Raw genomic sequence first — 15,922 nt, 5'->3', positions numbered from 1 at the left:
TAGTTGAACTGTATAAAACAGGAAAGGGATATAAAAAGATATCCAAGGAATTGAGAATACAAATCAGCAGTGTTCAAACTCTAATCAAGAAGTGGAAAATGAGGGGTTCTGTTGAAACAAAACCACGGTCAGGTAGACCAACTAAAATTTCAGCCACAACTGCCAGGAAAATTGTTCGGGATGCAAAGACAAACCCACAAATAACTTCAGGTGAAATACAGGACTCTCTGAAAACATGTGGTGTGGCTGTTTCAAGATGCACAATAAGGAGGCACTTTAAGAAAGATGGGCTGCATGGTCGAGTCGCCAGAACAAAGCCATTACTATGCAAATGTTACAAAGTATCCCGCTTACAATACGCCAAACAGCACCGAGACAAGCCTCAAACCTTCTGACACAAAGTCATTTGAAGTGATGAGACCAAAATTGAACTTTTTAGTCACAACCATAAACGCTACATTTGGAGAGGAGTCAACAAGGCCTATGATGAAAGGTACACCATAACTACTGTGAAACACGGAGGTGGATCACTGATGTTTTGGGGATGTGTGACCTATAAAGGCACAGGAAATTTGGTTAAAAATGATGGCAAGATGAATGCAGTATGTTATCAAACTGAACCCCTCATTTTCCACTTCTTGATTAGAGTTTGAACACTGCTGATTTGCATTCTGAATTCCTTGGATATCTTTTTATATCCCTTTCCTGTTTTATACAGGTAAACTACCTTTTCCCGTAGATCCTTTGACAATTCTTTTGCTTTCCCCATGACTCCGAATCCAGAAACGTCAGTGCAGCACTGGATGAAAGAAGCAAGGGTCTGTCAGGAGTCAAGAAACTCATTGACCTTTTATACACACACACTAATTACAAGCAAACAGATCACAGAGGAGGATGGTTACCTTTAATAGACATTCAAACCCCTTTGTGTCAACTTGTGTGCAAAATCACCAGGGTATGTAAACTTTTGATCAGGGTCATTTGGGTAGTTTCTGATGTCATTATGATTTACAAAGAGTAAACACAGTTGATTGATAATAAATGGCTTCAGCCAAACACTAACCATGAGTGAAAGAAAAGTTTTTGTGTTATTCATATTCTCTGAAAAAAGGCCAAGAAATCAAATTCTGCCAGGGTATGTAAACTTATTAGCACAACTGTATATAAAATATACAAAGATGTTGACATACCTTTAATACCTTCCCAGAAATCATTGCGATCTCGTCTCACTGATGTAAACTTGCTTAAGTCATGGTATGTACTCCAGATATAAACATATTTGTCTTCTGAACCACTTACAATATATGTAAAATCGTGACTGAAACAGATAAATAAATAATATAAGTCGCACATAAAACGCCTTGACTGAGGATTAAGGTTAGACTTTACAATAAGAAAGGAAACTGTACTGGAAACACATTCTCTTTATAGACAAGTAAAAGCTAGAACTGTTCGTCTAATAAAGACAAGCGTCAATATGTGTTATATGATCCATGAATAACTAAACCGTATAAGGATAACTTGTTCAGTACCTGAAACTTGCTTTTATTTGGCTGCTGCTGTTGACACAACCTTTGTACTTCATGGAAAGAGACAAATCTCTTAAATCATACAACCTTATCCTTGAGTCATTGGATGTCACCAGAATCTAGAACAGAATAAAATAATAAGCCTCTTTTTTTCCTTTAGTTAAAAAACAAACAAACATTTTAATTTTACTAAGCCCAGTCCTACCTTATTTTCTCCTGGCAATGGCTCAATGCCTGTGATTTTTCTTCCAACTCTGTTCCTCCCTCTTGTAGAGCGCACATGTATCTGAGTGTGGTATTTTAAATGCTATAAAACAAAGGACAAAACAAGCACATTGTCATTTATTAATCGGCTAAATAATCTCGTCACAATTGTAGTCCCATAATAAAAGGGTGGCCGCCATGTACTAATAGTCTTAACATTAAATAGCTCATTTTAGATTTCTCTGTGCACCCAGGCGCAACAGGGTCCCACCATTAGCTACTTTAATTTAATAAAGAAATGCATTTGCTATAAATGCAGTGCATAAATAATTATAACTATATAGTCTTCAATGTTCTCCACAGAAAATGTCAAACGGGTGGGGATAGTGTAATACAGTACTGTAAAATTTTCTGCTATCAAAAGCACAAAATAGAAGCATAATTTAACATACATTTATTTAAAGAGGATTTATACAATAAACAACGAAAACATTGTAATATTAGCTCATTGTAGCTTAATATTAGATAAAATGTTAGGAGGGTTTGTCAGTAAATTCAGCAGGGTGGTGCACCCATTAAAAAGGTCCTGGGGGAACACTGGTCCTAATCAGAGCAGCAAAGTAAGACAAGTAATATGGGGAAAAGGAGGGTCAACTGAAATTGTGAAGCTAAAATCATTAGAATAGAATATTAGAAGAAAATAGACACCGAGATACAATTAGTGCTATGCTTCAAACGACTGTAAAAAACACTTTTCATAGAATTCATAGAAATACAAATATCAAAAAGTATAAATTTAAAGCCCCAGCAATCATTTTAAAGTTGTACTGTGTTGAGAAATGTTCAAAGCATCTTATGTAGGCTGAGGAAATTATAAAGGAAGGAACGGTGGGACCTAATTCCTAGTGACACTATGTGAACCGCATTTCAAAATTTGTATACAGTGGAAAAAAAATAATCTTGTGGGATGTATAAAAGCACATACCTCCGTATCATAGAAGATGCAGCGTCCATCGTATGTGCCAATTACAGCATGTTTCCCATTCTGACAGAAGTTTGCTGCTGTAATGAGTTTCGTTTGTCCATCAATCTCATTCCACAAGGCAACTTTTTTATCAGGAATGTTCCAGAGTCTGAGTTTTCCATCCAGTGAACCACTCAGGAAGTACCTGTCATCCTTAAAAAGGAGTAATACAATTTTTGGCTATATGATTATGGCACATTATGCAATAGTAAAACTATGAATTGTGTACCTTTCCTTAAAGGGACAGTAAACACTTTGAGAGGGTAATATAAAATTATAAGTTGTATAAATAAAAAAACTTTGCAATATACTTTAATTATTTATTTTGTCCTGTTTTCCTGTAATTCCATTCTGAAGTTGTGAACCTTTTCAGTTCCTGTTAGAAATGGAAGTGCAGAGCACTGTTATATTCCACACAGCCATTGGCTGCACACTCTAGTGACCTATTTATAACTGTCCCTAATTGGCCACAGCAGAGAAGGTAACCTAGGTTACAACATGGCTACTCCCATTGTTTTATAAACACTAAAACTTTACTTATTGTGTCAATATTTAAGCAGCTAATGAAAGAGTAAAAACATAATTTATGCTTACCTGATAAATTCCTTTCTTCTGTAGTGTGATCAGTCCACGGGTCATCATTACTTCTGGGATATTACTCCTCCCCAACAGGAAGTGCAAGAGGATTCACCCAGCAGAGCTGCATATAGCTCCTCCCCTCTACGTCACTCCCAGTCATTCGACCAAGGACCAACGAGAAAGGAAAAGCCAAGGGTGAAGTGGTGACTGGAGTATAAATTAAAAAATATTTACCTGCCTTAAAAACAGGGCGGGCCGTGGACTGATCACACTACAGAAGAAAGGAATTTATCAGGTAAGCATAAATTATGTTTTCTTCTGTTAAGTGTGATCAGTCCACGGGTCATCATTACTTCTGGGATACCAATACCAAAGCAAAAGTACACGGATGACGGGAGGGATAGGCAGGCTCTTTATACAGAAGGAACCACTGCCTGAAGAACCTTTCTCCCAAAAATAGCCTCCGATGAAGCAAAAGTGTCAAATTTGGAAAATTTGGAAAAAGTATGAAGCGAAGACCAAGTTGCAGCCTTGCAAATCTGCTCAACAGAGGCCTCATTCTTGAAGGCCCAAGTGGAAGCCACAGCTCTAGTAGAATGAGCTGTAATTCTTTCAGGAGGCTGCTGTCCAGCAGTCTCATAAGCTAAACGAATTATGCTACGAAGCCAAAAAGAAAGAGAGGTAGCAGAAGCTTTTTGACCTCTCCTCTGCCCAGAGTAAACGACAAACAGAGAAGACGTTTGTCGAAATTCCTTAGTTGCCTGTAAGTAAAATTTTAGAGCACGGACTACATCCAGGTTGTGCAGTAGACGTTCCTTCTTCGAAGAAGGATTTGGGCACAAGGAAGGAACAACAATCTCTTGATTGATATTCCTGTTAGTAACTACCTTAGGTAAGAACCCAGGTTTAGTACGCAGAACTACCTTATCCGAATGAAAAATCAAATAAGGAGAATCACAATGTAAGGCTGATAATTCAGAGACTCTTCGAGCCGAGGAAATAGCCATTAAAAATAGAACTTTCCAAGATAACAACTTTATATCAATGGAATGAAGGGGTTCAAACGGAACGCCCTGTAAAACATTAAGAACAAGGTTTAAACTCCATGGTGGAGCAACAGTTTTAAACACAGGCTTAATCCTGGCCAAAGCCTGACAAAAAGCCTGGACGTCAGGAACTTCTGACAGACGTTTGTGTAACAGAATGGACAGAGCTGAGATCTGTCCCTTTAATGAACTAGCAGATAAACCCTTTTCTAAACCTTCTTGTAGAAAAGACAATATCCTAGGAATCCTAACCTTACTCCAAGAGAAACCTTTGGATTCACACCAATATAGGTATTTACGCCATATCTTATGGTAAATCTTTCTGGTAACAGGCTTCCTAGCCTGTATTAAGGTATCAATAACTGACTCGGAAAACCCACGTCTTGATAAAATCAAGCGTTCAATTTCCAAGCAGTCAGCTTCAGAGAAGTTAGATTTTGATGTTTGAAGGGACCCTGTATCAGAAGGTCCTGTTTCAGAGGTAGAGACCAAGGTGGACAGGATGACATGTCCACCAGGTCTGCATACCAAGTCCTGCGTGGCCACGCAGGAGCTATTAGAATCACTGATGCTCTCTCTTGTTTGATTCTGGCAATCAATCGAGGAAGCATCGGGAAGGGTGGAAACACGTAAGCCATCCTGAAGTCCCAAGGTGCTGTCAGGGCATCTATCAGGACTGCTCCTGGATCCCTGGATCTGGACCCGTAACTAGGAAGCTTGGCGTTCTGACGAGACGCCATGAGATCTATCTCTGGTTTGCCCCAACGTCGAAGTATTTGGGCAAAGACCTCCGGATGGAGTTCCCACTCCCCCGGATGAAAAGTCTGACGACTTAAGAAATCCGCCTCCCAGTTCTCCACTCCCGGGATGTGGATTGCTGACAGGTGGCAAGAGTGAGACTCTGCCCAGCGAATTATCTTTGATACTTCCATCATAGCTAGGGAGCTTCTTGTCCCTCCCTGATGGTTGATGTAAGCTACAGTCGTGATGTTGTCCGACTGAAACCTGATGAACCCCCGAGTTGTCAAATGGGGCCAAGCCAGGAGGGCATTGAGAACTGCTCTCAATTCCAGAATGTTTATTGGCAGGAGACTCTCCTCCTGACTCCATTGTCCCTGAGCCTTCAGAGAATTCCAGACGGCACCCCAACCTAGAAGGCTGGCGTCTGTTGTTACAATTGTCCAGTCTTGTCTGCTGAATGGCATCCCCCTGGACAGATGTGGCCGAGAAAGCCACCATAGAAGAGAATTTCTGGTCTCTTGATCCAGATTCAGAGAAGGGGATAAGTCTGAGTAATCCCCATTCCACTGACTTAGCATGCACAGTTGCAATGGTCTGAGGTGTAAGCGTGCAAAGGGTACTATGTCCATTGCCGCTACCATTAAGCCGATTACCTCCATGCATTGAGCCACTGACGGGTGTTGAATGGAATGAAGGTGCGGCAAGCACTTTGAAGTCTTGTTAGCCCGTCCTCTGTCAGGTAAATCTTCATTTCTACAGAATCTATAAGAGTCCCAAGGAAGGGAACTCTTGTGAGTGGAACGAGTGAACTTTTCTTTTCGTTCACCTTCCATCCATGTGACCTTAGAAATGCCAGTACTAACTCTGTATGAGACTTGGCAGTTTGAAAGCTTGAAGCTTGAATCAGAATGTCGTCTAGGTATGGAGCTACCGAGATTCCCCGCGGTCTTAGTACCGCCAGAAGAGCACCCAGAACCTTTGTGAAGATTCTTGGAGCTGTAGCCAATCCAAATGGAAGAGCCACAAACTGGTAATGCCTGTCTAGGAAGGCAAACCTTAGGTACCGGTAATGATCTTTGTGAATCGGTATGTGAAGGTAGGCATCTTTTAAATCTACAGTGGTCATGTACTGACCCTCTTGGATCATAGGTAAAATTGTCCGAATAGTCTCCATCTTGAACGATGGAACTCTTAGGAATTTGTTTAGGATCTTTAAGTCCAGGATTAGTCTGAAAGTTCCCTCTTTTTTGGGAACCACAAACAGATTTGAGTAAAACCCCTGTCCCTGTTCCGATTGTGGAACAGGATGGATTACTCCCATTAACAAGAGCTCTTGTACGCAGCGTAGAAACGCCTCTTTCTTTGTCTGGATTGTTGACAACCTTGACAGATGAAATCTCTCTCTTGGAGGAGAGTATTTGAAGTCCAGAAGGTATCCCTGAGATATTATCTCTAGCGCCCAGGGATCCTGGACATCTCTTGCCCAAGCCTGGGCGAAGAGAGAAAGTCTGCCCCCCACTAGATCCGATCCCGGATCGGGGGCCCTCAATTCATGCTGTTTTAGGGGCAGCAGCAGGTTTCCTGGTCTGCTTGCCCTTGTTCCAGGACTGGTTAGGATTCCAGCCTTGTCTGTAGCGAGCAACAGCTCCTTCCTGTCTTGGTGCAGAGGAAGTTGATGCTGCTCCAGCTTTGAAATTACGAAAGGAACGAAAATTAGACTGTCTAGCCTTAGCTTTGGCTTTGTCCTGAGGCAGGGCATGGCCTTTACCTCCTGTAATGTCAGCGATAATCTCTTTCAACCCGGGCCCGAATAAGGTCTGCCCTTTGAAAGGTATATTAAGCAATTTAGACTTAGAAGTAACATCAGCTGACCAGGATTTTAGCCACAGCGCCCTGCGTGCCTGAATGGCGAATCCTGAATTCTTCGCCGTAAGTTTAGTAAGATGTACTACGGCCTCCGAAATGAATGAATTAGCTAGTTTAAGGACTCTAAGCCTGTCCGTAATGTCGTCCAGAGTAGCTGAACTAATGTTCTCTTCCAGAGACTCAATCCAGAATGCCGCTGCAGCCGTGATCGGCGCAATGCATGCAAGGGGTTGCAATATAAAACCTTGTTGAACAAACATTTTCTTAAGGTAACCCTCTAATTTTGTATCCATTGGATCTGAAAAAGCACAGCTATCCTCCACCGGGATAGTGGTACGCTTAGCTAAAGTAGAAACTGCTCCCTCCACCTTAGGGACCGTTTGCCATAAGTCCCGTGTGGTGGCGTCTATTGGAAACATTTTTCTAAATATCGGAGGGGGTGAGAACGGCACACCGGGTCTATCCCACTCCTTAGTAACAATTTCAGTAAGTCTCTTAGGTATAGGAAAAACCTCAGTACTCGCCGGTACCGCAAAATATTTATCCAACCTACACATTTTCTCTGGTATTGCAACTGTGTTACAATCATTCAGAGCCGCTAACACCTCCCCTAGTAATACACGGAGGTTTTCCAGTTTAAATTTAAAATTTGAAATATCTGAATCCAGTCTGTTTGGATCAGAACCGTCACCCACAGAATGAAGTTCTCCGTCCTCATGTTCTGCCACCTGTGACGCAGTGTCTGACATGGCCCTAATATTATCAGCGCACTCTGTTCTCACCCCAGAGTGATCACGCTTACCTCTTAGTTCTGGTAATTTAGCCAAAACTTCAGTCATAACAGTAGCCATATCCTGTAATGTGATTTGTAATGGCCGCCCAGATGTACTTGGCGCTACAATATCACGCACCTCCCGATCGGGAGATGCAGGTACTGACACGTGAGGCGAGTTAGTCGGCATAACTCTCCCCTCGTTGTTTGGTGAAATTTGTTCAATTTGTACAGATTGACTTTTATTTAAAGTAGCATCAATACAGTTAGTACATAAATTTCTATTGGGCTCCACTTTGGCATTGCAACAAATGACACAGGTATCATCCTCTGAATCAGACATGTTTAACACACTAGCAAATAAACTTGCAACTTGGAATACAATTCAATTAGAATAATATTAAAAACGTACTGTGCCTTTAAGAAGCACAGAAGATCTATGACAGTTGAAAATTAATAAATTGAAAACAGTTATAGTGTAAACAACACAACTTTAGCAAAGGTTTAATCCCATTAGCAAAGATAACAAATTCTGAAAGCAGGAAACAAATTACAGAATAAACGTTTTTTATCTCAGTCAACTATAATTCTCACAGCTCTGCTGAGAGAAATTACCTCCCTCAAAATAAGTTTTGAAGACCCCTGAGCTCTGTAGAGATGAACCGGATCATGCAGGAAATACAATGAGCTGCTGACTGAAATATTTGATGCGTAGCAAAAGCGCCAAAAAACGGCCCCTCCCCCTCACACACAGCAGTGAGAGAGAACAGAAACTGTCAGAAAAAAGATTAAGCAACTGCCAAGTGGAAAAATAGTGCCCAAACATTTATTCACTCAGTACCTCAGCAAATGAAAACGATTTTACATTCCAGCAAAAACGTTAAGCATAATTTCTAGTTATTAAACAGCTTTATGTAATTCTTACAGTGTAATTCTAGTGAAGTACCATTCCCCAGAATACTGAAGTGTAAAGTATACATACATGACATTATATCGGTATGGCAGGATTTTCTCATCAATTCCATTGTCAGAAAATAAAAGCTGCTACATACCTCTATGCAGATTCATCTGCCTGCTGTCCCCTGATCTGAAGTTTACCTCTCCTCAGATGGCCGAGAAACAGCAATATGATCTTAACTACTCCGGCTAAAATCATAGCAAAAACTCTGGTAGATTCTTCTTCAAACTCTGCCAGAGAGGTAATAACACACTCCGGTGCTATTTTAAAATAACAAACTTTTGATTGAAGATATAAAACTAAGTATAATCACCATAGTCCTCTCACACATCCTATCTAGTCGTTGGGTGCAAGAGAATGACTGGGAGTGACGTAGAGGGGAGGAGCTATATGCAGCTCTGCTGGGTGAATCCTCTTGCACTTCCTGTTGGGGAGGAGTAATATCCCAGAAGTAATGATGACCCGTGGACTGATCACACTTAACAGAAGAAAAACTACATCTACATGTTTTTCTCAGACTATTTTTTTTCTATGAATGCATCATTCTATCTAGGATTTATTTAGTGTTCAACGTCCCTTTAAAGGCAGCATACAATATAAACTGTACTGGCAGATTAAATATATAGTTTAGTACCATTTGACGTATGTATAAACTTCATAAAATACTCTACTCCTCCCTCAAAAAACCCCTACTGATCTCCAAAATAGTTTTTATGGCTTTATCATCATCCAACCTAAGAGGAGCTACCTTAATCTTAAAATATATACTCTGAAAAACATATCTGAATGTAGAAAATAAGTAGATGTAAACATTGAAGAAAAAAAAGATCACAAGCAATTTAATTCTTATGGCATTTGACAGACACCAACAAATAATAAATAACCAATAATACAGTCATATATATATATATATATATATATATATATATATATATATACACACATATATATATATACATATATATACATATATATATACACATATATATATATATATATATATCAGGGGCTAAACTACAGGGGGTGCAGAGGTTGCAATTTCGACTGGGCCCCCAATGGTGTATGTATGTATGTCACTGTGTGTGTATTTATGCATGTATGTGTGTGTGTATGTGTATGTATGTGTGTGTATGTATGTGTGTGACTGTATGTGTGTGACTGTATGCGTGTATTTATGCATGTATGTATGTATGTTTGTGGAACTAGCAAATTACAGACCTTGTTACTACAGCATGGGGGGAGGGGGTAAACAGTGTCACTATACAGTACCACTATATACAGTATGGGGGGGGCTGGACCGTGTTACAGACTACTGTGGTCACTTTATAAAGTACTGGGGCAGGTAGGGTCAGGCCAGCCATTTCCCCGGCAGATTACAGACTGTGTCACTGACTCACTATATACAGTACTGGTGGGTTAAACAGTGTCACTATATACAGTAATAGGGGGTCAGACCATCTCACAGACTGTGGGCACAGGGTACCTCCTTTTGCAGACATGTAATCTGATTCACATTTTCTGTGTTAAATGTAAAAAAAAAAATGTATCAAATTCAGTTTTGTGTGTGTGTGGGGGTGGGGTTCCTTTTTAGATTCTTGCACCTGGGCCCTGTGGTTTCTAGTTACACCTCTGATATATATATAGATATATATATATATATATATATATATATATATATATATATATATATATATATATATATTTAACAATGTTATATTGCTGCTTAATACATAATTAAACATCTTTACACATCTTGATGCCATAGATATATACTTTGTCAGTATATGCTCTATGTATCATATCTCTCCCCTGTCTGTTTTTATATTATATATATATATATATATATATATATATATATATATATATATATATATATCTATATTTATTAATAAAAAAGAGAGAAGCGCTCAACCTGAGAACGAACAATAGCATAATAGCTTGTTCTATCGCTAGTTACCACCCTAGAAGCAGCCTCTTTTTGCTCAATATGTGCCTTTCACAGAGAAGAACTTTCCTGTAGTATATCATTCTGATCCTGACTTAACAGTGCAGTCCAGCCCCAAAATACCAGGCAATCCCTCTCTGAACGAGAGAAACAGCAAAACTCCAGACGTACGTTTCGGCCTATTGTGGGCCTCGTCAGTGAGGTGCAGCCATATCCCTCTAGGCACACTGAGCAACGGGTCCACGTCTGGATTCCCGCATCACACTTAGGGAGACTTCCCCAAGTGTCATCATTTGCATAAATAAAACGAGAGAAGCGCTCAACCTGGGAACGAACAATAGCATAATAGCTTGTTCTATGGCTAGTTACCACCCTAGAAGCAGCCTCTTTTTGCTCAATATGTGCCATTCACAGAGAAGAACTTTCCTGTAGCATATCAGTCTGATCCTGACTTAACAGTGCAGTCCAGCCCCGAGTGCTTCTCTCTGTGTATGTATATATATATATATATATATAAAACAAAATGTAGGTTTACCTGATAAAGTAATTTCTTTCATATTGGTGAGAGTCCTAGGGCCATCAAATGTGGGATTAAACTCCAGTAAGGAGGAGGCAAAAAAATACCCAACATACGAGAGCTTTTAATCCCTCCCACTTCCCCTCTACACCTCAGTCAAACATATGGCCAAGAAAGGAGAGTAATAGAAAAGCAGAATAACTCAAAGCAGGGTTAATTAAGTGCAAACTAGAGCTGTAGTCAACTGGATAGCGAAAAGGGCGGGTGCTCAGAGTCCACGAGCCATAACACATGGGATCTAATACCCAAGCTGTGGCGTCCATGAGATCACCATGAAAGGGCAGGACCACTATTGACCAGACACTGCTGAAGAAGAGCCCATCCTGTGCAGTATGCACACTTTCACAGGATCTGCATCAGGAGTATGTAGATGAGGCCGACAGGAGGAGGATAAATCCCAGCAACACCTGAGTCAGGCTAGTGACAAACTATCACTGCCAGTTTTACTCCTGTACACACACCCCCATCTTTTTCATGGCTCTCTAAGGGGGATAATGAGTCTCAAATAGATTTAAGAGCCCATTTCTACTATATATTCAAAGCAATTCAGAATTTTCATCTTCTCCTATGGAGGCAATAAATAAGACTGAGGTATACAGAAAGTTGGAGGGATTTAAAGCTTTCAGTATTTTTTTCCTTCCCCTATTGGACTGGAGTTCAATCCCACATGTGATGGCTTGTGGGCTCTCACAACCTTATGAAAGAAATCAATAACCCTGTCAGGACTTGAGGAATATGAAACTAATATAGTAATTAATATTTGTACAGCATGGGCACCCAGGTATTTTATACAAATTTACTTCAGGATTGCCTATCTATTTACAACTAAATAATAAAGTAATGGAAATCAGGCATTACAATGGTTGTTGCATCTTTTTTTTTTTTTTTTTTTTTAAACTTTGAGGTTTCGAAAAGCAAATCACAAAATGTAAAAAGAAGAAACAGTATGCACAATTAGTCATTGCAAAGAATGTCAAGTGCATTACAATGTTGAGTGTATACAAACAATCTAGAAAGGAGAACAAGCATTAGTTTACAGTTGTGATTTGCCAATTTAAAGGGACAGTCTACACCAGAATTTTTATTGTATTAAAAGATAGATAATCTCTTTTTACCCATTTCCCAGTTTTGCATAACTAACACATTTATAATAATATACTTTTAACCTCTGTGATTATCTTGTATCTAAACCTCTGCAAACTGCCCCTTTTTTCAGTTCTTTTGACAGACTTGCAGTCTAGCCAATCAGTGCCTGCTCCCAGATAACTTCTCGTGCACGAGCACAGTGTTATCTATATGAAATATGTGAACTAACACCCTCTAGTGTTGAAAAACTGTTAAAATGCAATCTGAAAGAGGTGGGCTTCAAGGTCTAAGAAATTAGCATATGAACCTCCTAGGTTAAGCTTTCAACTAAGAATACCAAAAGAACAAAGCAAAATTGGTGATAAAAGTAAATTGGAAAATTGTTTAAAATTACATGCTCTATCTGAATCCTGAAAGTTTATTTTGGCCTAGACTGTCCCTTTAAATATGTACCTTCTAATGAACTCTAGAGGCCTCTCTTGGGCCTCAAACATATGCAAAATAAAACAGCTAGCGAAGGTTAGTATGGGGTAAGAGAGACCACATTTGGGCCACAAAACAAACCTCTTTTTTATATTGATTATAGGTAGGGTTGAATATAAGTATGTGGGTATGTTGCGTCTAGTAGGATATATTATATAGATAGTTATTGTAGTTAGGTATGTGGGTATGTTGCGTCTAGTAGGATATATTATATAGATAGTTATTGTAGTTAGGTATGTGGGTATGTTGCGTCTAGTAGGATATATTATATAGATAGTTATTGTAGTTAGGTATGTGGGTATGTTGCGTCTAGTAGGATATATTATATAGATAGTTATTGTAGTTAGGTATGTGGGTATGTTCCGTCTAGTAGGATATATTATATAGATAGTTATTGTAGTTAGGTATGTGGGTATGTTCCGTCTAGTAGGATATATTATATAGATAGTTATTGTAGTTAGGTATGTGGGTATGTTGCGTCTAGTAGGATATATTATATAGATAGTTATTGTAGTTAGGTATGTGGGTATGTTGCGTCTAGTAGGATATATTATATAGATAGTTATTGTAGTTAGGTATGTGGGTATGTTGCGTCTAGTAGGATATATTATATAGATAGTTATTGTAGTTAGGTATGTGGGTATGTTGCGTCTAGTAGGATATATTATATAGATAGTTATTGTAGTTAGGTATGTGGGTATGTTGCGTTTAATGATATAACTTAGCAAGTGGTATAAATAGTATGGTAGAAGTGGTATAAATAGTATGGTAGAATATGTAGGTGTAAATAGGTAGGTTAAGGCATAGGCAAGATAAGCCGTATAGTTAACCCTCCTAAGTTAGGAGGTGTATTATTGAGGGGGGGGGTGGCAAATTAAATATGATGTGAGAGAGACATGTAGCTTGGGAAGCTTCCCCCCCCCCCTTCTTTAGAATGTAGAATGGACATATTGGCACTTAGATCAAGAGGACTTCTTTAAACACGTATTTCAGTATTGGTTTTATTTTACAAATGCAGGTGTGTGTCCTGTGCTGAGATTTAAACATTTTTTGCTCTTATGCTTGTGGGATGTGTCACGGTTTACCAATAGAGCTGACAGACTGCTCCTCATCAGCCAGTGGAACATCTAGCTCACAAACCAGTTGTGTACTTCCTGTTAAAGGGACATGAAACCCATATATTTTCTTTCATGATTTAGAAAGAGCACGCAATTTTAAACAACTTTCTCATTTACTTCTATTATCTAATTTGCCTCATTCTCTTGGTATACATTGCTGAAAAGTATATCTAGATAGGCTCAGTAGCTGCAGATTGGTTGCTGCACATAGATGCCTTGTGTGATTGGCTCACCCATATGCATTGCTATTTCTTCAACAAAGGATATCTAAAGAATGAAGCAAATTAGAAAATAGAAGTAAATTGGAATGTTGTTTAAAATTGTATTCTCTACTTGAATCATGAAAGAAAAGTTTTGGGTTTAGTGTCCCTTTAAGTTTCAAAATCAGCAGCTTTAACAAAGATTTTCATGCATAAAACTTATTATTATTGTTATTATATACTCACCCTTGGATGGAAAGCTATTGCTGTAACAAAATCTATATGCTGAAAGCAGCATAGACACTCTCTTCTGGATATATGCCATAGACGGACTGTCTTATCCATTGATGAGGACAGTAGGAAGTAATTCTGTAAAATAAAAAAATAAAAAATATGTTTTAATCTTTAAAAAAAAAAAAATTTGCAACTAAAACATTGCAAATGAACTGTAAAAAAAAAAAAAAAAAATTTGCGACAGAAACATTGCAACTGAAAATGCATTTTCTCTCATCAGACCTGTGAAGGCATATTCTTAAACCCTACTGAAAACTGTCACTGTGAGCTCTGAAAATTAAGGTATGAATCAGGCATTTCTTGCTAGCTTCAATTTAAATAGCATGTATGTAACCTTTATCATCCAAATATAATTACAATGTATATAACTGCTGTTATTGCAAATTCATATATAACTTATTTGTATATAATGGCCTTTTAATAGCATATCCCATAATGCCCTACTTTATAAGCTCAATTATTAAAGGGACATAAAAGTGGAGCGGTATTTAAGGCTCTCGCTTGAACATTAACTGGGCTAGAAGTAAGCTTTTTGCTCGCTTTGGATTGCGCTCATACTATGAGTTGAAAGTAAACTGTTTTCACTTGTGCACTAACACGACGAGTGCAAAAAGCCAAACCTATTCCTCCATAGAAGTCAATAGAGCAAAAGAAGTGGAAAAAACGAACGCCCAACCCCCAAGGCAGAACATACAGTGATCTGAGATGTCATCGCAGAAAGTGCAGCATGTCTGCAGAAAGAACAGAACCCATGCAAAAACAGTTAGACAATGCTTTAACTTTGCAGCTCTACTCTTCAAACAGAGCTGTGTTCTGGTTGCACTGTTTAAGTGTTCCAGTGCATCAAGAGAAAATTGCTGTTTGAAGTTAACAGACAAATATGCATTAGCACTGTAAAGCAAGCAGTGCATTGATTATTAACTAGCTTTTTTCAAACACTCCCCTAGCCTTTCCCAATCTGCAAAGCTGTTTGTTCTGAATGTAAGACATTCTTATGAGCATTGCACCTTTTTATTACTACACTAGTCCTAAAGCCCGTTCACACGGGCCATTTTTTGCAGTACAGTGGTCCCACCCCTGGCGTTCTCTCCCTCCCACTCTCTTTTGCTTTCTCTCTCTCCCCCCTCTCTTTTGCACTCTCTCCCCCTATCTCTCTCTCGCTCCCCTCTCTCTCTCCCCCCTCTCTCTCTCTCTCTCTCCCCTCTCTCTATCTCTCCCTCTATCTCACCTCTCTCTCTCTCTCTCTCTCTCCCCTCTCTCTCTGTCTCTCTCTCTCCCCCCTCTCTCTCTCTCTGTCTCTCTCCTCTCTCCCCTCTCTCTCTGTCTCTCTCCTCTCTCTGTCTCTCTCCCTCTCTCTCTCCCCCCCTCTCTCGCCTCTCTCTGTCTCTCTCCCCTCTCTCTGTCTCTCTCCTCTCTCTCCCCCCCCTCTCTCTCTCACCTCTCTCTCTCTCCTCTCTCTCCTCTTTCTCCCCCTCTCTCTCCTCCTCATCTGTCTCTCTC

At 39.4% G+C, this 15,922-nt stretch overlaps 1 protein-coding gene across 1 annotated transcript in view; it reads right to left on the bottom strand.

Moving 5' to 3' along the window:
- The window catches only part of WDR44 (WD repeat domain 44), a 430,050-nt gene that overhangs the window by 13,632 nt on the left and 400,496 nt on the right, over positions 1-15,922 (bottom strand). Inside the window, exons 13-17 of the mRNA XM_053714643.1 lie at positions 14,375-14,497; positions 2,719-2,910; positions 1,735-1,836; positions 1,533-1,648; positions 1,191-1,318 (exon numbers count right to left, since the gene is read on the bottom strand). Coding sequence (XP_053570618.1) covers positions 1,191-1,318; positions 1,533-1,648; positions 1,735-1,836; positions 2,719-2,910; positions 14,375-14,497 — 661 coding nt within the window. The remainder of the gene's footprint in view (positions 1-1,190; positions 1,319-1,532; positions 1,649-1,734; positions 1,837-2,718; positions 2,911-14,374; positions 14,498-15,922) is intronic.

Source organism: Bombina bombina, chromosome 1, assembly GCF_027579735.1.
Source record: "Bombina bombina isolate aBomBom1 chromosome 1, aBomBom1.pri, whole genome shotgun sequence".
Classification (NCBI taxonomy): Eukaryota; Metazoa; Chordata; class Amphibia; order Anura; family Bombinatoridae; genus Bombina; species Bombina bombina.
The sequence above is the reverse complement of the archived record's forward strand: the minus strand, read 5'-3'. Positions and strand labels throughout refer to the sequence as shown.